The sequence below is a fragment of the Equus asinus genome, chromosome 5 (assembly GCF_041296235.1).
Source record: "Equus asinus isolate D_3611 breed Donkey chromosome 5, EquAss-T2T_v2, whole genome shotgun sequence".
In the NCBI taxonomy this organism is placed as follows: Eukaryota; Metazoa; Chordata; class Mammalia; order Perissodactyla; family Equidae; genus Equus; species Equus asinus.
The window spans coordinates 26,066,433-26,089,508 of record NC_091794.1 but is presented as its reverse complement, the minus strand read 5'-3'; the positions used below and the strand labels follow the sequence as shown (position 1 = coordinate 26,089,508).

The following is a 23,076-nucleotide window of genomic DNA, read 5'->3' as shown; positions in this document are numbered from 1 at the left end:
TATTCTCAAAGAATCAACTCTTAGTTTCATTGATTTTTCTCTGTTTTTGTTTTCCATTTAACTGATTTCTGATCTTTATAATTTCATTTCTTCTGCTTTCTTTGAGTATAATTTGCTCTTCTTTTTCTAGTTTCTTAAGATGGAAGTTTAGATCATTAATTTGAGAGTTTTTCCCTAATGTAAGTATTTAAAGTTATAAATTTCCCTCTAAACACTGCCTTAGCTGCATCCCACAAATATTAATTTGTTGTAATTTTATTTTCATTCCATTCAAAATATTTTCTAATCTCCCTGTGACTTCTTCTTCAACCTAAGCGTTATTTAGAAGTTTGTTGTTTGATTTTCAAATGTTAGGGCATTTCCCAGTTATCTTTCTGTAATTGCATTCTAGTTTAATTTTGTTATGGATGAAAATGTCCTTTGTATGATTTCATTTTTAAAATATTTCTTAAGGTTTGTTTTAGCCAAAAATGTGATCTATCTAGGTGAATGTTCCATGTGTACTTGAGAAGAATGTACATTCTGCTCTTGTTGGGGTAAGTGTTCTATAAATGTCAGTTAGGTCAAGTTAGCTATAGAACTACTCAGGTCTCCTATATCCTTACTGATTTTCTGTCTACTTGTGTTGATTACTGAGATAGGAGAGTTGAAGCCTCCAGCTGTAACTGTAAATTTATCTGTTTCTCCTTTCAGTTTTCAGTTTTCACTTCATGTGTTTTGAAGCTCTGCTGTTAGGTGTTTACACATTTTAGATATTATGTTTTCTTGGCAAATTGACCCATTTAGCATTATAGACTGTCCCTCTCTTTATCTCTGGTAATACTCCTTGTTTTGAAATATACTTCATCTAATACTAGTATAGCCACTCTGGTTTTCTTTTGATTAATGTTTACGTGATATATCTTTTTCCATCCTTATACTTTCAACCTCTCTCTGTCTGTATAGTTAAAATGGGTTTCTTGTAAATAGCATATAGTTGGATCTAGCTGTTATCTAGTCTGACAATCTTTGCTTTTTAATGGGAATATTCAGTCCATTTGCATTTAATGTTTGCATTTAATGTGATTATTGACATGGGTGGATTTAGGTCTGCAATTTAGCTACAGTCATGTGCCGCATAATGACATTTTGGTCAATGATTTAGACAATGACCTCATAAGATTAGTACCATATAGCCTTGGTGTAGTAGGCTATGCCATCTAGGTTTGTGCAAGTATGCTCTATGATGTTCGAACAATGAAGAAATCAGCTAATGATTTCTCAAAACGTATCCCCATAGTTGTGATGCATGACTGTATTTGTTTTCTTTGTTTCACTTGACTATTTTTTTGTTTCCTCTGTTCTTCCTTTAGTATTCTAATTCCTCTGTTGAAGGAGGAATTGCTTTATTTTTTAAAGTGAGATATAATTAACCTACAATAAAACACAATATATTTTTGAATGTTTGCTGTAGTGATTATAATATGTATCTTGTATTTATGACATCCACTTAAAGTTAATATTCATCTTAAATATAGAAACTTTTCAACAGTATAGTTTCATTTACACCCTGGTCCTTTTGTTATTGTTTTAAGATATATTACTTCTACATTTATTATAAACCTCACAATTACAATTCTGTAAGTTTAGCTTTAAACTAAAGAATCTCTTTAATGTCTCTAAAGAAATAAAAAGAAGAATAGAAATATGTGCATAATTGTTGAGGGTCTCCAAGACCACCTCAAGTTTGGTGATTTACTAGAAGAAGTCACAGGACTCAGCATATAGTCGTATTGACAGCTAAGATTTATTACAATGGAAGGATACAATGCACAATCAGCAAAGAGAAAAGGCTCATACAGCAAAGACTGGAGGAAACCAGGCACAAGCCTGCGAGAGTTCTCCCCTAGTGGAATTCCATAGGACATGCTTAATTCCTTCGGTGGTAACTTGTAACAAGAAGCACAAAATGTTGTCTGTTGGAAGTTCATCTGAGCCTAGGAGACCTGGATTTTTAATTTGAGGTTGGTCATGAGGCACAATTTCAGGCACTACAATTCCAGAATCTAAGAAGTAAAGCGTGCAACATAAACTATATTGTTTCTATTAACAGTTTAGACACAATGAACCTTCCTTATCACTTAGGGAAGTTTTATATCAGCATAGGGAACTGTTTAGTGTTCAAGTTCCCAGACCAGCAAAAGGTCAAACTTGCAAGCAGGGTTTTCTAAAGATAGCAGTCTTAGACCTGCCATGTTAACTCTTTTCTGCACAATAGTTTTTGTATTTACTCACATGTTTACCATTTCCAGTCGTCCTTGCTGTTTCCTACAGATCTGGTATAGACTGAAAATTTGTGTCCCCTGCAAATTCTTATGTTGAAATCCAAATTCCCAGTGTGATGGTCAGGAGGTGGGGTCTTTGGTAGGTGATTAGGTCATGAGGGCAGAGCCCTCGTGAATTTGACAATACCCTTAAGAAAGAGATCCCAGAGAGCTCATTTGCCCTTTCTGCCAGAGGGACACAGTGAGAATATGGCCTTATGAAACAAGAAGAGGGCTTTCACCAGACATCCAATCTTCTGGCGTCTTGATCTTGGACTTGCCAGCCTCCAGAACTGTGAGAAATAAATTTCTGTTGTCTAAAAGCTACCTAGTTTATAGTATTGTATTATAGCAGCCTGGACTAAGACAAGATTCAAGTTACCGTCTAGTGTCATTTCCGTGACCATGAAGAACTTTCTTTAGTATTTCCTGTAGTGCAGGTCTGCTGGTGATGAATTCTCTCCATTTTCATCTCTCTGAAATATCTTTATGTCCTCTTCATTTTTGAAGGGTAATTTCATTGGAGATTGACAGTGTTGAACATCTTTCTTTTAGCACTTTAACTTTTTGTTCCACTGTCTTCTAGTCTCCTTTTTTTTTTAAAATTAATGACTGTTTTTTAGAGCAGTTTTAGATTCACCACAGAATTAAGAAGAAGATACAAAGATTTCCCAAATACTCTGTTCCCCCTTCACATGCATAGACTCCCCCATCGTCAACATCCCCAACCAGAGTGGTACATTTGTTACAACTGATGAACCTACATTGACACATCATAATTACCCAAAGTTCATAGTTTACATTAGGGTCCATTCTTGGTATTGTACATTCTGTGGGTTTGGACAAATGTATAATGATATGCATCCATCATTATAGTATCACTCAGGGCATTTTCACTGCCCTAGAAATCCTCTGTGCTCCACCTGTTCACCCCCACTCTCAACCCCTGTCAAACACTGATCTTTTTACTGTGTCCATAGTTTTGCCTTTTCCACAATGTCATATAGTTGGAATCATAGAGTCTGTAGCCTTTTAAGGTTGGCTTCTTTCACTTAGCAATATGCATTTAAGGTTCCTCCATGTCTTTTCATAGTTTGATAGCTCATCTTTTTACCTCTGAATAATATTTCATTGTTTGGATGTACCACAGTTTATTTATTCATTAGCATTCAAACTATAGCAATATGAATAAAGCCACTATAAACATCCTGGTACAGGATTTTGCATGGACGTAAGTTTTTAAGTCGTTTGAGTAAATACGAAAATGCACAATTGTTGGGTTGTTATGGTAAGAAGATGTTTAGTTTTGTAAGAAACTGCCAAACTTTCTTCCAAAGTGGCTGTACCATTTTGCATTCCCACCAACAATGAATGAGAGTTTCTGTTGCTCCATGTTGTTGGCAGCATTTGGTGTTTGTTTTCCAGATTTTGGCCGTTCTAATAGATGTGTAGGGATATCTCGTTTTAATTTGCATTTCCCTGATAACATATAATGTGGAGCATCTCTCATTTGTTTATTTGACATCTGTGTATCTTTTTTGGTGAGGTGTCTGTTCAGATCTTTTGCCCATTTTTTAATTGGGTTGTTCATTTTATTATTGTTGAGTTTTAGGAGTTCTTTGTGTATTTTGGATAATAGTCTTTTGTCAGATGTGTCTTTTGCAAATATATCCTCCCAGTCTGTGGCTTGTCTTCTTATTCTCTTAGTGTTATCTTTCATAGAGCAGAATTTTTAAATTTTAATAAAGTTGAACTTAGCAATTATTTCATTTATGGATCTTGCCTTTAGTGTTGTATCTAAAAAGTCATTGCCATACCCAAGGTCATCTAGGTTTTCTCCTATGGCATCTTCTAAGTATTTTATAGTTTTGCATTTTACATTTAGGTCTATAGTCCATTTTGAGTTAATTTTTGTGAAGGATGTAAGATCTGTCTCTAGATTAATTTTTTTCCCCATGTGGATGTCCAGTTGTTCCAGCACCATTTGTTGAAAAGACTATGTTCACTCCATTGTATTGCCTTTGCTCCTTTGTAAAAGATCAGTTGACTGTATTTATGGGGGTCTATTTCTGGGCTCTCTGTTCTGTTCCATTGATCCATTTGTCTCTTCTTTTATCAGTACCACACTGTCTTGATTACTGTAGCTGTATAGTAAATCCTGAAGCCAGGTAGTGTCAGTCCTCCCACTTTGCTCTTCTCCTTCAATATTGTGCTGGCTATTCTGAGTCTTCTGCCTCTCCATATAAACTCTTGAATCAGTTTGTTGATATCCACAGTGTAACTTGCTGGGATTTTGATTGGGGTTACATTGAATCTAGAGATCAACTTGGGAAGAACTGACATCTTGACAATATTGAGCCTTCGTATCCATGAACATGGATTATCTCTGCATTTATTTAATTCTTTTATTTTTTTTTCCTGGGTATTATACTTGAAATTTATTTTAATTTTAAGTTGGGATCTCTACTGGCTAACCTCTACAAGTTTTTTTAAAATTTTCAAATCTATTCCTTTTTTTCAGGTCATAAATAAGGTCCATCTTAAAGCAAATCATGTTGTAAAAAGAGATGTTGATGAACATTTAAGAATCAAGACTGTCTATGATAAAAGTATTGAAGAGTAAGTGTACCATTATTTTGTCATCTTTTTTATTAAGAATCAAACTATTAAAGATATTTTTATCTGTTACCTGAAGTTCCATAGATAGAACTAGGTGCTAATGCACCTTCCAGATAGAATTAAGCTAAAAATGCTTTTTAGTCTGGAAAGATGCAGGCCATGGGATATGATTAAAATTTATACACCATGAGTAATTTAAACAGAACAAATGGGGATCTACTTGGATTGTGGTCAATAATAGACCTGGAAGGCACCTCCTCGATAAGTACTTGGAGGAAAAATAAGTACTAACATATACAATAATAAGAACATTTACAAAATTAATCAGAGAGATGATATAGACTAATTTTTATTTAGTGTAAGAGGAGTCCAGAAAATAGATAAATTATGAATCTGTAGTAGTTTATGAAGAGCTATTAGGAGTAGCTGATGTCTTTCCCTATCCTTAACTTCCCAAGTGAATAAGATAGCATTTGATCATGCCTAACGTTTTGCTTTGGCACACGGTAAACTCTCAGATGCTCACTGAGGTAAATTGAGATTTGGGGGACTGATATTGCATGCATCCACAAAGCATTCCTTGGGGCTCTGCCAATGCATTCTGAACAAATGAGGCAGTGCTCTGCCCCAGCATGGCAATTCTTATGTTTTATATCATCATTTTCAGGTTGCTCCCTGAGAAAAGATACCTTGTAACGGTATGTAATAAATACTCATGGCTTGAATTGGATACTTAAAATGGGTACATTTTATTGTATGTAAATTCTGCTTCAATAAAGAAAAATATATACATGACTGTTTTGTGAATGACTAAATAAAAAGTGTTGGTAGTGAATGTATTTATCATTTCAACAAAGGTGTCTTTGTGATGCACTCACGAAAACTGTTCATAGTTGATATTAAATTAGTCCTCCTATTTTATAATTTGATATTAAATCAGTTTTCTCATTTTCTTGTTCTCAAGTTTTGGGGGAGCAAGGCATGCTGAGGATAGGGTGAGAAAAATGATTTTTGAAATACATTGGGAACACCATTCTGGGAGAAATTCTCATTCTCTTGAAGATTAATTGACCTGATAGTGTGATATGCCAAAGTTGTTTATAGAGGCGCCAACCTCATTAGTTTTTTAACTGTTACAGAGTCACAGACACACATTAAGTCAATTCATTATGGTCCACAGAAGTTGGTGGGGTTAAAGTAGATCTTGTAAACATAAGATTTTCTTAACATAAACCACCTTAATGTTGGAATCGTCTAAATCAGTCTCAAATTTAAAGTAATTTAGATTAATAGTTGAGGTTTATGTTTTCTAATATTCCATTTAAATGGGGACAGGGAAGGAAATTTCCACCTTGTGTTCTTTCTTCAAACTCAACTAGAAAATGAGGAAATTCCTTTGCTCCTAGACTCACTCTCTCCCCAGCCCTTGCCACACAACCTTTGACTAACTAGTATCTGTATTCCAGAATTGTAAGCTTTTCCCATTTTTCTCCTCAGTCCTTAATATCCTATGCTTACTTGTTTTAAATATAATTTATCCTTTGACTATAATTCTGACTGGTTTGGTTTTTTTTCAACTTTTATTTAGAACAAACTTTTTCCACAAGCTATTTCTTATTTAGAGAAGACTTTTCAGGTTCGTAGACCTGCGGGCACAATCTTACTTAGCAGGTATGTCACATTAAACACAGGTTATTTTCTTCAGTCGTTTAGTGCTCTGCCCTCCCCATTCTACCAGTATGGTAAATTATGAAATTTATGCTGGAATATTTTAATAAGACTAAACTGCAAGATATTTAAAAAGAACAAAAAAGCATCTGTTGGGTAATCATTCTTTCCCTGATTTTCCATCATGAGGCTTCCTAGGGTGTAGTTGTCCCTGTTCCCTACATCCCCTTCCTCCCTCCTTCATGTGTCTACATTATTGGTTTTATGAAGTAATTGAAATCTGAAAACCCAGATCAGAAGGATTTCCCACGGAACCAAAATTCTTTCTTAGTCCACTTTTCTAACTAAAATAGTAACCATTATTAATGAACTTATGTAGCAGCTACTAATTTTTTACAATGTTTTAAAATGCTGTGAACTATTCTTTCCTTGTTTTTTTTGGTAATTAAACTTTGATGTACCAACGAACTGAAGACAATGTGCAACAAACCAATACCTACGGAAGGATAATGATCCCCATAGATACTGTACTGGAGAATGTGCAGAGCACACAAAATGTGGCCCAGTTATAGTACCTGAGGAGCACCTCCAGGTAATTCACCCTCCTCTTAGCAATGCTTTTACTCTTTAGGATAAACTTAGGGGAGATTTTGAATCTGCGAGTGTCACCGGGAAGTTTTTACAGACTTAAATTCAGAAGCTTCATTCTTCTACCAAAAGTAATCACAGTTAGGTATGCTGAGTTTATTCTTTCATTGGTTTTGAAATGAATTTAATGATATTTTCTTCCTTTTTTTTTTTCTTTTTCAATTTATCTCTGGAGTTGTCAAATCATTTCAGCTTAGGACTTTATCTTTGTCATCCAAAACATTTTTTAGCAGGTATATACCCCAGTATTTTTGAAGGGCAATATGAGATTATCTCCTAAAATAAAACATGTGTATGCTTCAACCCAACCTAGAAATACATTTCATAAAAATACTTATAACTATGTAATACATGTTAAACAATATTCTTTGCAAAACTATAAATGTGCCTTTGTTAGTATTAGTCAAATTATGGTATAACCATATAATGGAATGCTATGCAGCTGTTAAAAATGAAGTAGACCTCTATATACTGACTTTGGAAAGATATTTAAGCTCTTAAATTTAAAAAAGTTTCAAATCAGTATGTGTAGTTAGCCTATTTTATTTAAAAATTGCATTCAATTATTCAATTTTTCAATAAAGCTGAGATAAAAACATAAATAAAAAATAAAGAGTATATACATTCATACAATAATACATTGTGAAACAATCTAGAGGTACACATATTTAAAAATCTGAACACATAGCAAAGTGTTAATCGTTTTCTTTAAGAGTTGGATTATGAGGGGCTTTTCTTTGGTGAGTCTTTTCTTTGGTAAGTATAATATTTTTGTTATGTTCTGATTTTTCATATTAAGCATACATTACTTATATTAGAAAAAAGATAAAAAATTTAAAATACAAATACCAGAAAACCAATTTATTATACATGTACCTTGGAAAATATGATTACTGCTATAGCTGTTTTTCTCTCTTAAACTGTATTCTCTCATTACTTATGGAAAATGAATACATTGCTGAACATTAACTTTGTAACCAAAATCAAGCATATGTTTAGATGATGTTTACTTTATAATTTTTTCTTAAGGTATTTGAAGCTCAGTAAAGGCTTTTAGACCCCTCTGTATTGGCACTAATACAACTAACTTACTCAGCTTTCACTTATCAAATTTCTTGAGAGTATAAACAGTTTTAGGGACACATTTAAAAATTAAAACAACTTGTTAATTATGTAGATGATGATAACAAAATGGAGTAACATATGTCAAATCTTCTAAAATGGAGCTGGGAGGCCATTAAGGAAGTGGGCTTATGCACCTATACAGCATCTGCAACCAGATGTTAACTGAACTTTTGAACTTTGCCTGACCACAGAAGCCATATCCTGGAGCATTTCCTCTTCCAAGAATGGACCGTCTGCTAAGATACAACTCAGGGACCAATCACATACTGGCAAATCAGCTTGTTCCTTGCCAGAACCAATCATTGCTTGTTCAGAACAACTTATGTAGGCTTGTGGGTTTTGCCTTTATAAATCCCGCCTCTTTTGTCCTCTTCAGACTGAAGAATTTCTGTTTGAGTTTCTACTCAAATCTATATCTCCCAAATTGCAAATCCTAAGACCCCAAGTAAACATTTTGCTTCTCTTGCAGTTTATGCCTCTTATTCATTGACATTATGTGGTGTCAAAAGTGGGATCCAGAGCGACTGACCTCCGATTCCGGCGCCGCTGTGTGGACACGAGCAAGGCAACTACAAAGAGTCTTTTGTGCTCTGTTGTCTCCTCCTGGCGGCTCCGGCTTCCGGTGGTGAGTCCTCCTGGGCCTGAACCTCCCGCCCTTTTTGGTAGAGGTTCAGATCTTTATTTAGATGTTCTTTGTTGCTGGCTTTTTTTAAGACATCTTTGTTCCTTTTGTTGAGGAACTTCTGTTCCTTTTGTTGGGCCTTTCTTTCTTTGGTAAATGCTTACATTGGGAAGTTCATTCTCTAAGGGAACTGATGGGCACTCTGGGTCTCCTGCTGAATTTTTGTTTAAAGAATATGGACTTTCTGCATGTAGATTTGTGTCCCAATGGACTCACATTACCCTGGAAATTTTGAGGTTTCGCTGGCCTAAATGTGCTCCTTTGAAATTCCTAAATTGGTTTACTTGCGCACTCAACTGGAAAAAGGCTATCAAACCAAACAATTGAGTGAGAAGCTTATTTTAACTGGTCTCAAGGCCTCCAAATGAAACAACAAAAAGGTTGTTTCCTTGCAAGCTGTTAATTCCCATATTTCTTTCTCTCCAAAGGGGAAAATATTTCTTGTTTTAAGAGACTTTAGAGACCTAACTGTTCTTCAGTAGATAATTCTGACCCTTCAATAAATGATAAGACTGGCTTTCCATTCTTGTCTTATCCACTCAAATCAAAAAGCAAGAGAATCCTATCTTAGACTCTGTTCCTGGCTGCCTCTGGTCAAAAAGCTTTACAGACGTTGCCTGTATTCACTCTCCCATTGTGATGAAAGTTGAGGTGGATCCAAATAAGACCTTAGCTAATATTAAGCAGCACCCTTTGCATGCTGAAGCAATTAAAGGCATTAAGCCTATAATTGAAGAGTATCTAAAACAAGGGCTCATCATTCCCTTACAAGTTCTTGTCATACACCCATCTTCCCTGTATGTAAACCTCATGGAAGAGGATGGAGATTTGTACAAGACTTAAGAGCCATCCATAACATTGTAATACCCAGCCATCCTGTTGTCCCTAATCTTCATATCTTACTGTCTGCTATTCCTCCAAATAGCAAGTTCTTTATGGTCATATGGTCATAAACCTTTGCAGTACCTTCTTCAGCATTCCCATAGATCCTGGTAGCCAATTTTTATTTGTCTTTGCTTAGGATGGACAACAATACACATAGACAGTCATACCTCAAGGCTATACTGAAAGCCCAACCTACTTCTTTTAGATTTTAAAGGTAGATATAGCAGATGTAACCTTTTCAGAAAATACTTCATTATAATATGTGGATGACCTCCTCCTTTGCTCACAATCAAAGGAAGCATCTGATGTAGATGGACTACATCTCTTAAGGGAACTTGTTTCTAAAGGACATAAAGTTTTAAAAGAGAAGCTGTAGTTTAATCAGCTTCAAGTTAAATTTTGGAACATTTGATATCTAACCAAGGGTTAATGCTTGACCCAGATAGAATTAAAGGAATCCTTTCTTTCCCTGTTCCCCAGTCCAAAAGACAATTGAGGGGACTTTTAGGATTGGCTAGTTATTGTAGAAACTGAATCCCCTACTTCTCAATGATGGCTGAACCCTTACACTCTTCCTTTAAGGTTGACCAGCCAGAATGTCTCAACTGGATAGAAGAAAATCAAAATGCCTTTGAGACAATTAAGCAGGGTCTGCTTGACACCCCAGACTTAGGACATCCTAACTACAAATAGCCCTTTTCCTTTTTGTTCATGAGAAGGAAGGACACTGGGTGTCCTGAACATGGAGGAAAACGTAGACCAATTGACCACTGCAGCCAACAATTAGACCCTGTGTCTGAGGGACTACCTCCCTGCATGAGAGCCATTGCTGCAACTGCAGCTCCTCTTAGAACTGCCAAAGAAACTGTCATGGGCTCTCCTCTGACCATTTATGTACCCCACTTTGGAAGCCCTTCTTAATTCTCATCATACTCAATACCTTGCTGCCAGCTGACTGACCTCCTGTGAGCTGCTTCTGTCCTCACCAAACTTTACTCTTACTTTCATTCCCTCAATCCTGCTACCCTCCTTCCATTGCCTTCTGATGACACACCTCACGACTGTCTTACCTTGACAGACCAATTACTGGTCCCCAGACGAGACTTACAAGAGGCACCAGTTGAAAATGCTGACATAGTCTGGTTTACTGACAGGTCTTATCTGAAAAATGAAACTGGTAAATATAAGGCAAGATGTGTAGCTCTGTCTTTAACGGAAACAATAGAGGCTGTCCTTTGCCAGTGGCTACCTCAGCACAGCAAGTTGAACTTGTGGCCCTAACCCAAGCCTGTTGTCTGGCTGAAGGGAAAACAGCCAATATCTATACAGACAGCAGATATGCTTTGGGGGTAACTCATGATTTTGGCATGCTTTGCAAACAAAGAGGATTCTTGACCTCTATACGTCAAAGAATAAAAAATTAGTTTCTATGTGTTAAATCTTTTGGATGCCATTCAGAAACCAAGATCTTTAGCAGTGATAAAGATTCCTGGACATTCTAGGTAAATATGGAGGGAAGTGAAGGTAATCATTTTGGTGATTCAACAGCAAAAAACACAGCCCTTCGAAATTACAAACCTCTTTTGGAATTCACCCTAAAACCAAAATTACCCCTCAATCTTGTCAGAGATTTAAAAAATAAACTTATGGAAGTGCAACATTTTGCTCCTAAACAGGAAAGAAAAAAAATGGACAGAGCAGGGTTGCACATTTGAAAAAAAAAAAATGTATGGTACAGTCCTAATGGCCATCCTGTCCTCCCTGATCGCCTCCAGGAATGTATTCTCAGCTATGTTCGTGATTTAACTCATTGGAATATTGAGAAGATGCTACTTTGGGGAAAACAATATTATTGGAAACTATCACCTAAAATGGCTTCGAAGGTTTATCAAAGATGCCATATATGTCCTAAACATAACCCTGGAAAGCCTATCCACAGTTCCATGGACCACTTCCCTTTACCTTCTGGACTCTTTGAAACATAACAATTGGATTTCATCCAACTGCCACCATTTCAAGGATATAAATATGTTTTAGTGATGGTATGCATGTTTTCCCATTGGACTGAAGCATTCCCATATTGCAGGGCAACAGCTCATACTCTAAGTAAAATTCTTCTAGAATGGATTTTACCTCAGAGCTTCAACAGCAATCGAGGAAATAATTTTACAAGCCAAATGGTACAATCTGTAGCAAAATTTAGCCTACCCTGCACCAATTTCATTATGCCTATCACTCCAAATCTTCTGGTCTTGTTGAAAGAACTAATAGGATCATAAAAACTCAATTGGCCAAATTCATAGACTCTTTTAATATCCCATGGCCAAAAGCCCTGCCTTTGGTATTGCTCAACCTTAGGTCTATACCTTTTGGAAAGCACAAACTATCCCCATTTGAAGTCATCACAGGATGACCTATGAGATTAGATCAAGGACTATATGAGCCTGTCTTGCATAAAGGAGATATCTTGACCTACCGCAAGGAACTCAGTAAGACTCTTAAGGATAATACTACCCTAGAAGAACAGTCCTTTCACAGCACACTCCCTGGAGATGAAGAAATATGCCACCACAATTTTCAACCAGATTTTGTCAACTGGAAAACACATCATCACAAGGATGCCTTACAATCACAATGGAAAAGGCCATACCATGTATTGTTGACCAGTCCTTATACAGCTAAACTTGGGGTCGTTGACTCATGGATTCATGTTTCTCATCTTAAAAAGTCACCCTCACCTGATTGGACTTCTCAACCCACTGGAGACCTCAAATTAAAGTTATCATAGGCTGCTTTCCACCCAGATGAGAAGCAGATGACATCGGGAGTAGACAACTGTCCCAAGAATCTGAACCAGGCCAGTATCCATCCCTGAGTTAGCCAAACTTTTTGGCATTCCTTTTTTTGCTGGAATTTTAATGTTCTTTGCCCTTTTACAGACTGTGGGAATTCTACTGGTGGCATCTTCCTTTTTGCTACTGACCCTTAGATTCCTCCTCCTCCTTACTTCCCCAGTCTCTCATTCCTGGAAAAGCAAGGCTATAATATAATTTTCTCAGTCTTTAGCCTCCTCTTGGAACTAGTCTGAATGTTGGGTATGTCACTATTCCCTTACTGCATCGTTTTGCAAATAATGATTCCATAATCATAACTATATACAATTTTTCTTTTTTTTTAAAGATTGGCACCTGAGCTGACAACTGTTGCCAATCTTCTTCTTCTTTTTTTTTTTTCTCTGCTTTTTTCTCCCCAAATCCCCCCAGCACATAGTTGTGTATTTTTAGTTGTAGGTCCTTCTAGTTGTGGCACATGGGATGCCGCCTCGACGTGGCCTGACGAGTGGTGCCATGTCTGCACCCAGAATCGGAACCGGTGAAACCCTGGGCCGCGGGAAGCAGAGCACATGAACTTAACCACTCGGCCACGGGGCTGGCCCCTACAATTTTTCTAATGTTCCCAGTTATACTGTCACCCTTGACCGGCCCCCCACCACTATTGCCTACCAGATAGAACCTGTCCACCTTATCTCAGGACCCCCTCCTTGCTTCTCCCTGACTCTCTTCTGCCTGTCCACCTTCTACCAAAATAGAGATCTGTCTTCTACACCAATACTGATGTGCCTTCTCAAGTTCTTACTTCTTTCCTCTAACTCTTATATCCAGGGTCTCTATAGCTCCAGGCCCAAATTCAACTGTTCAACACCTCTTTGCTGGGCATACTTGATGTTGCTACTTCCTCTATTCACCCTATTTGAGATCTGTTAACTTAATGGGAGCATTGGAGAACTCCCTAGGACAGATCCCTGGTTCACCTGTATCCCTTGAGAAGTGTCTACCAGTACATCCTTGGAACCCTCTAATGTCACTGGCTCCCTTTGCATACCCTGGAGCTACATTTTCATCTGTGACCAAGAAGGTTCTCCATGGGCATTTGAATGCCTAGATAGCTGGAGAAATGGGAGGAACTTACCTCCTGGGACACTTAACCACTCCTTTCACTGTACTCAAGCTAATCTCTGGACAACTAGGGTCTACTAGAATAGCCGAAAGAAAAGGGCACTCTATTGTAGATGATTATCCTGATGAAGACCCCTCTGAATATGAGGATAATATTTGTGGCTGTAGTCAGGGATGTGACCTTCTCACTGGGTATTCAGGTGACCAATTCAATAAATTCTTGAGAATTTTGGGATCTTGGACAGGAGTTAGAACCAAAGATCTGAAGGTTATGATGTGAAACCTCACAAGAGCTGTCAACAGAATTATTTGCTCTGTGGCAAGAACTAATAGGGCACAACAAAGGTCCTTAGACACCCTAGCCCAAGTAGTGTTTGAAGACGGAATAGCCTCAGACTGTCTCCTTACCACCCAAGGATGAGCCTGTGCTATTACCAACACCTCCTGTTGCACCTGGATTAATACCTCTAGTCAAGCTGAATCTGAGACCACTGAGCTTTTCAAACTAGCTAAATCCCTTAAGGGCCGCTCTAGCTTTACTGCAGGTTGGTTAAATTTCAAGTTTTCAGATTCAAATTTGCTTTCTGCCCGTTTAGGGGCAATCCTCAGATCCACTTTACATCTTGTTTTACTTGTGATAATTCTGATCTGATCATTTTTAAACTGTCACATGCTGTGCATTTCTCGCTGTCACACAGCTACTCAAAACATCAAGGTCGTGGTCACTTAAAGACTCAAGACTATTCAGCAAACCTATCCATTGATGACCATTGAACAAAACCATCATTGATGCCTTGGAACTGTGAAACTATGCCTAAGACTCAGTTTCCTGATTGCATCATTATTGCTCAGATGTGGCCAAAGCCTCTGACTACCTTACTCCTACTGATGATTGAGCATCTCACTTCCCCCCATAATGGGACATGACTTCCCAAAGATGAGCCTTCCTGGTGAAAGGGGAAACACCTGTGGGTTTTGCCTTTATAAATCCCTGCCTCTTTTGTCCTCTTCAGAGTGCATTTGAGTTTCCTCTCAAATCTATGTCTCCTGAATTGCAATTCCTAAGACCCCCAAATAAACGTTTTGCTTCTCTTGCAGTTTATGCCTCTTATTTGTTGACAATCACATATCTGCCTCTTTTCACAAAACATTTAGAGACATTTTAAGACACATTTTTTTTTCCTAAAGTATTTTTTGTTTACTTTTAATTTTCTTGGCATTTCCAAATTCTGCTTCCTACTTGTCTTCTTGCAGGTCCTGATTTTTTTTTTTAAATAAATGAGTGATCATGGAAGACAATGCTTAAAAATCACAACTTTTTGTAATGCCAACTGTTAATAGGTTAAAGTAATTGAATTTAAAAATTATAAATACATGGGTTAGAGAAGCTAGAGTAAACAATGTAATGAAATGGAGATTTCTGTTTTCTCTCTACAAGCATCACACCTAAAAGATCACAATTTACGGATTTCTCTATTTATAATTTGGAGATTATGATTGTTTAGGAACTTAGAATAAGTCCTCTAAAAAGCAGATATTACAAGAGCAAAGTAAGAATTGCTTAGAAAACTAGAAACAAGGGTAATACTATCAGATGACTTTAACTTTACCTTACATACTTTTGAATTATTTGAATTTTTAACAAGATACCTGGATTACTTTATAATAGGAAATATATTTCCATTAGATAAAAAGTTTTTTATTAATTAATTTCTAAATAACTATAGATTCACAGGAAGTTGCAAAAACAAATCTGTACTAGGAGGCACCTTGTAACTTTCACCTAGTTTAAGGGTTTAAAACCTTTTCTATTTCTTTTTAGAATCCTTTGCAGTTGCATCCAATTGCCCTTTGTAAATAGCAGTTGTTTTAATTACGATTATAGATGTATGATCATTTTATATAAAGTGGAAATTTTAGTAAAATAAATTCAAAATTAGAAATAAGAACTGAGTAGAGAGAGGTATGGATTTTAATAAAAGTTAATGGATAATAAATAAAAGTTAAATCATGTATTTAGAGTCTGGATTCACTTTAAATTAAAAATCCCTACAGCTAACCTTGTCTCTGGTCTGATTTTCTGTTGCCTCTCATGGGTGCAGCAATGCAGGGTCTGCCGTGGGGGTAAGTGGCCCTGTGAAGCAGTGGGTGTGCAAGACCAAGAGGGCATCCTGGATGCAGACTTTGTTCTTTATGTTGGTGCTCTGGCCACTGAGAGGTGCAGCCATGAAAACATCATCTCTTATGCAGCCTATTGCCAGCAGGAAGCAAAAATGGACAGGTAAACTTTCCCCTGAGACTTATTTCCCAAGATCTAATATGGGAACATGTTATAACAGACCATATTGTAAGTGTTTAGAATATGTACAGGAAGTTCGCATTTGCCAGATTGCCTCCAGTAGTCAGAAACATCGTGAATGGGCAGTCAGGTGGGAGGAGTCAGATGGTGGGACTGTTATTCACGTGGTAATGTCATCACTAACTCCAAAGAAAAAGTCTGTCAAGAGAACTTTCTTTGGAAGCGAATACCTCTCTAGGAAACAATTTGGACTTTAATTTTAGCCTTTCTGTGCTAAAACTGTAAGATGTTAAAAATATGTGTTCATCTCATTGTCATATCATTTGATATGTCCTTCACTTAGCTAAATTATCACTTAAATTTGTATGTAAGGACCATTGCTGAGGTCCCGAACATTCATCTATCTATCAAAAGATTAGCTGCCTTTAAAAAGCTATTTCACTTCTATTGCTACGTAATTCACTTAAGGAAAAAAATGAAATTATTTGTTGAATGAAGTAGGCAGAACAAAGGAAAGAATTATACTGTCAATCCTGAAGGTGGTAAGGAGATCAGAATCCGCATTATGGATTATGAAAAGCAGTCTGTTACCATGATACTATGTAATTGTTCATCCATAAAATCTACTAAAAAATCTAGCTTTTGAATGTTGAAAAAGCTTGGAGTCAAATATTGAGTATATTACTCAAGAAGAAAGTGCTCTATGTTTTTGCAGATATATATGTACTATTCAGTAAAAACAATATATATATTCTTGTTTATATTCTTTAGTAAAAAGAATATATATATTTAATGGAGTGTTTCTTTTTTCCTGGGAAGCTGTTATTGAATTTATGATATTTTATAATTAATGGTGTCTCAGTATCAAGGAAATGTGGTGTTTGAAGTGCTGAATGATTGTTACTTGATAAAATGAGATACTTTCCTAAAGTAGATGTCTTTGAGAAACAGACCTTCATAACAGTAGTGCTCTACTTTCAACTAAACTATACGAATCGCACGCACACACACCTGCAAGTCATTTTGAATATACTGTTGAATGTCAAAAGAACATTGTAAAATAGTGTACATAATATGATTCCATATTTGTTTAAAAAATTTATGTATGTACTTAAAAGGAAAAAGTCAGAAGGAGGATTACCAACCATCCCAGTTTGCCCAGGACTACCCTGTTTTAGCACTGAAAGTCCCAAATCCTGGGAAACCCCTCAGTCCTGGGCAAACCAGGATAGCTGGTCACCCTAAAAATAAAGCACCCCAAATTGTTGGTAGGAGTTACCTCTGATAATGGAATTTAGTGGGGGTAGGTTGTTAAACAGGGAATTTATACATTTCTATATTGTTGGATATATACATTTTTACAATGAGCTTTTACTTTTTTAAAATAAAAGATATTAAAGTGAACCTTATATATTAGGAGCATAATGGCTTCCCTGGGGAGTTGAGGGAGGGATATAAAATCTTGTGTTGAAATGAGTCTAGATTAGTTCATCTCCTTTCAGCATCTGATAATGCTGAAAGTACTTAAAGTATTGAGTTGTCTACTAGTAAGAGCATCCAGCATAGGAGCCATCACACAAATGAGAATCCCCTAGCCCAGAAGTGCATTTCAGTTTCATTGTACTGCTGTTATGTTTGTTTAAAACACTTTAATGTTTGGTTCACATTTGATGTGAATGAATAGCTAAAAGAATAAATGTTCTTGTGTATCAGTGAATATAAAGCTACTCATAAATGTCTTCTCATGCCTGGGGAAAGATTTAGGTTTCTTCTGTGGAGAATGTTGATGTTGGAAGAAAAAGCAATATCTTCAGTTATTTTCTCATCTTTTTGAAGGAAGCAAAACTTCCCTTCAAAACTGCTATATTGTAGGGGCCTGGCCCGGTGGTGGAGTAGTTAAGTTCACATATTCCACTTTGGCGGCCTGGGGTTCACTGGTTCGGATCCCAGGTGCAGACCTACGCACCATTTGTTAAGCCATGCTGTGGGAGGCGTCCCACATAAAATAGAGGAAGATGGGCACGGTTGTTAACTCAGGGCCAGTCTTCCTCAGCAAAAAGAGGAGGATTGGCAGCAGATGTTAGCTCAGGGCTAGTCTTCCTCAACAAAAGAAAAAGAAAGAAAAACTGCTATGTTGTATTAATTCATTCAGTGAATATTTGAGTGCCTAGTACGTTGTCAGCAACTAGGTGAAGAAAACAGACGTGTGTACCTGCCTCACAGAACTTAAAAATTACAGAGGGAGACAAATATTAGTTAAATATACTTAGAAAAAGTATGTGATTTCAAAATGTAGTAAAAACTTTGTAGAAAAAAACAGGGTGCTATACCGTAAAAGAAAACAAACGCGGGAAACATAATTTAGATCAATTGGGCAAAGAAGCCCTCTCTGAAAAAGTGAAGTTTTAGCTGTAACCTGAACCTTGAGAGTCTTCACCCAAATAAAGACGTGGAGAAAGAGCTTATGTTGGGAAAAAACCATGTGTACCTGTTGCTGTTAGAAGCCACTTCAGTGGGCAGTGTCTGAGGACGAGACCTTCAGGAGATTCACTGGGGAGGCAGACAGGGCTGCTTTATGCTAAATGCTGTAGGAAGTCCTGACAGGTGGTAAGCCTGGCGGTGACATCCATTTTGTATTTTAGAGGTCACTGTGGTAATGTTTTAGTAATTAATTATATTCATATTTCTTCTAAGTGTAAGTCTGTTGTTTTCAAGTATGAAGAAAGTGTACTGTATGCTTTTTACTTAATCCCATTTACTTTACATTACAAATGTTACTTTGTAAGTAGGCGATCACAATTTGGTGAGGTTTGTGGTGTTTCTGCGGTAAAATGTTAAGGTTGTGGTGGGAGAAAGGATCTTGGGGCTCCTTACCATCGTCTGTCTGCCACAGCTTTTGAAAGACAGGTGGATACCTGGTGGAACGGACTGAATTACTCTGGGTCCTAGTCTGCTCTTGCTCTCGGACTCTCAGGTTCTAGGCTTAGAAAGAGATGTAGAATTCTGCAGCTTCTAGAAGGTGTAGAACATGAAAGAAGATGATGGGAAGATAAAAATCTTTATGTGAGTGAAGGCAGTGTTAGGGCAGGAGAAAGGAAATAGCGAGACGGAGATACTAAGGTTCAGCAATTTTGAGCAACCTGAATGATTTGCTTACTATCCTATTGTATGTTGAGTTTCCCTCTCTACCTATGTGTCTGTCGCTGTGCCTGTAAATACAATGAAATGCCAAAGTCAAATATGGATTTTGCAAATAAAATAGTGTTAAAATTTAAGTTTTTCAGTTCGTTCCTTTTGTTTTTTTTGGTATAGATTGACATATTTTACAAATTCATACTAAAGTATAATTAACTGACTATATCTTTTTGTAGGAATAGGTGTGGGGTAGCCATGCCATAGGAAAACAGAGGTATATGTCTTAAATATAAAAAACAATAAAAGTTAGATCTTCTGGTACAGAATGTCATTTGATATTTAGCAAAGATTTTTCTGACCTTGTCAGTTTTTGATAGAAAAGTATGTTAGTAAATATCATAATATATATTGTTCTGGAATATAATAAAAAATTTAATGTCTATCTTAACAGGCCAATAGCAGGATATGCTAACCTGTGTCCAAATATGATCTCTACCCAGCCTCAGGAGTTTGTTGGGATGCTGTCCACAGTGAAACATGAGATTATTCATGCCCTGGTAAATTTTTCTAACTACTGTTTTTTCCTTCGCGCGTTGATTTTCTGCTTATTATGCTCTCATTTTAATGTATATATTAAATTTTAAGATTGTATGGATTCTTGGAATCATCTTCAGTCAAACCTAGTTGATTAGGCTTCTGCCAATAGAGAATTTTTAATGATTAGGATAGTGGCTAGGTTGAGTTGTACTTCCTAAAATAATTAAACAAGTAAATCCACGGGGCACATAGGATTTTTGAGGAAATGATTAAGCTTCTTAAGAACAAAACTTAAGTAATTTAGTAAAATTTACTTCCCTCTAAAATAACTGATATGCGAATTAGAGATCTTATCTGTAACAGAGATCTCATTTCTAACAGTCTTCCTGGTCTATTTAGGCTTTCTAAAGTGTGTATGTATACTACTGACTCAGAACTTCTTCCTTTTCCCCAATTTCTCCAAAACAGTGAACTTTTACCACATGTCTAGAGAATTAAACGAAGTTGCCTAAGACTCTAGGAAATGTTCTCCTGATGTTATTTGTGTATTTAGAAAATAGATGTCAGTAAAATGCAGGGATTAAGAGAGAGAATGGATCACACAGATCTAGGGGTGAATCTTCTGACCTCTACCACTAAAAATCCTTAGGATCTTGCGCAAATTACTTAGCCTTTGTAAGCCTCAGTTTTATCTGTAAAATGAAAATAATAGTGGTACATATTACAATGAATTTTTCTCATGAAGATTAAATAAGACAAAACAGATAAAACAGCTTAGCACCATGCTGCACATGGCAAAGTGTAATAAAATTAGTGGCTATTATTTGTCTTATTTAGTGGGCTGTCGTGTATGACCTTGAAATACAAACTTCAGTCTTTAAATCAGTGAATACGTTGAATAACTTGGTGAAACTCTAGTGTAACCAGATTGTGCTTCTGTCCTTCAAGTAAGGAGATTCTGAAATGAGTTGTCTGTTTTCCTTTTATTAAAAAGGAAGTGAGTCAAACTTGCTGATTGTGGTGAAAGACAGAATCATTCTAAGTAACATTTTAAGCTTTAAGCTCTAAAAACTGTAGATACTTGATGTTGAGAGAACCAGAGCAAAACAGCAGGTTTTAAGTATAGTACATAAGTGAACATGAATGCAGAGCTTCCAGACATGAGTTAGTTAGGTTATGAACAGGCAGTTCACAAAAGAAAAAATCCAGTTCACCAAGAAATATGTAACAAGGTATTCAGACTTACTTTAGCAGTCAGGGAATCTCAAATTAAAGCAAGACATCATTGAATATGAAAACGTGTATGAGGGGCCTGCCCGGTGGCATAGTGGTTAAGTTGACACTCTCTTCTTCAGCAGCCCAGGCTTCACAGCATCGGATCCTGGTGCAAACCTACACACCATTCGTCAAGCCATGCTGTGGCAGCATCCCACATAAATTAGGGGAAGATTGGCTTGGCACGGGTGTTAGCTAGTGACAATCTTCCTCAAGCAAAAAGAGGAAGATTGTCAACAGTTGTTAGTTCAGAGCCAATCTTCCTCACCAAAAAAACCCCCCAAACATGTATAAGAATTATGCGCGTTGGCTTCAGGGTAGTGGTTACCTCTGGGAAGAAAGGGAGGAGAAAGGGTTTATGTAGTGGGGCTTCAGCAGTATTTATTCTGCAGTGTTTTATTTCTTAAAAAGTCTGAAGAGGGGCCAGCCCCATGGCCGAGTGGTTAAGTTCCTGTGGTCACCTGCAGCGGCCCAGGGTTTCGCTGGTTTGGATCCTGGGCACGGACATGGCACTGTTCATCAGGCCATGCTGAGGCGGCCTCCCACATGCCACAACTAGAAGGACCCACAACTAAAAATATACAACTATGTACTGGGGGATTTGGGGGAGAGAAAAAAAAAGTCTGAAGAAAATATGGCAAAGTTAACATCTTAAATCCTCTTAAAGAGGTTACATAAATGTCTATTAGATTTTTTTAACTTTTTTGTATATTTATTTAAAAAATTGTAAAAACCTAAGAAATTTTAAATATTAGTTTAAGGCTCAAAAACTATCCTGGAGGATTGTAAGAGTTAAATGTTTAAAGATATTCCCTACAAAATTATATTTGCTCATAGCTATCAACTATAGTCATCCATGGTACTTTAAATACTAGATAAGCCTTCTTCAATGTGAGTGCTTAGAAAAATTTTCAAGTTGATAAGAGTAGAAAAAATATATATTTAGAATACTATAAAGGATGAGGCAAATCATCCTATTTTAAGCTTTATATAACTTCAGTGAATTGTATATTAAAAACTATTTAGGTTTCTTAGCTGACTCCATTGTGTCCTTTGCATCTTCAGAGATTAAAAATGAAGAAGAAATGTAAGAATAAAAGAATAATCTGGATTCCATTAATCATTTTGGCAAGCCTTGAATGACACAGAGGTCACAGTTATGTAAGCAAAGAAATTTGCCAAAGAAATTGATTAATTAATTGGTGATTTATGATTGTTAGTTATTTGGATATAAGCTATAGCATATTCTCAATATGTAAAACATACCTAAAGAAGTAATTACAGAAGTGCTTTCTTTCAGTTATTAGATTAGGAAAGAAAGCAAGAAAAAAAATTTCTCTAATAGAATAGGAGATATCAAATGTCAATAATTTTTTTGGCCCATTTTCTCATCTTATTTGGGAGGGAAGGGATAGAGAATGGGAATTTGAGTACCTTTATACGAAGTATCCATTATCATTAAAATTGAAGACTTCATCAAAACACTATTTAAAAATGTGATTGTAAACATACATATTCACATTGTAAGAAAATTGAGAGAATTTGAATGATTTTACACATTACCATACCACCAAAAGAACCACCGCTTACACTTTGATATATATGTTTCCAGTCTTTTTTCCTAAGTGTACACACACACACACACACACATTTCCAATCTTGTTTTTTTAAGTATAGATATCTATGAAATGTGGACTTTGAACTTTTATGAGCCTGCTCCCCTGCTCTAAACTGTATTAATTGTCTGGACAGCAGCGATCCCCAGACGCAGGTGTAGAGTTGAGCAGGTTCGTGTGAAGAGGATCAACTGTGATAAACACATTCTCAAACAAATAGATGCTCTGTTTATACTACCACCAAAGAATGTCTTTGTTACCAGTACTTTTGATTTCCTCACTTATAATTACCTCAGGTAATTGGAAGTTAAAATTCATAAATATGAAA

The 23,076-nt window shown here is 36.5% G+C and overlaps 1 protein-coding gene across 2 annotated transcripts in view; it reads left to right on the top strand.

The window, feature by feature from the left end:
* LMLN (leishmanolysin like peptidase) overlaps positions 1-23,076 on the top strand; it is a 75,083-nt gene that overhangs the window by 8,964 nt on the left and 43,043 nt on the right. For both annotated transcript variants that reach the window (XM_044771414.2, XM_044771411.2), the window contains exons 2-7: positions 4,825-4,922; positions 5,590-5,620; positions 6,511-6,593; positions 7,065-7,182; positions 15,989-16,167; positions 19,772-19,877. In XM_044771414.2, coding sequence (XP_044627349.1) covers positions 4,825-4,922; positions 5,590-5,620; positions 6,511-6,593; positions 7,065-7,182; positions 15,989-16,167; positions 19,772-19,877 — 615 coding nt within the window. The remainder of the gene's footprint in view (positions 1-4,824; positions 4,923-5,589; positions 5,621-6,510; positions 6,594-7,064; positions 7,183-15,988; positions 16,168-19,771; positions 19,878-23,076) is intronic.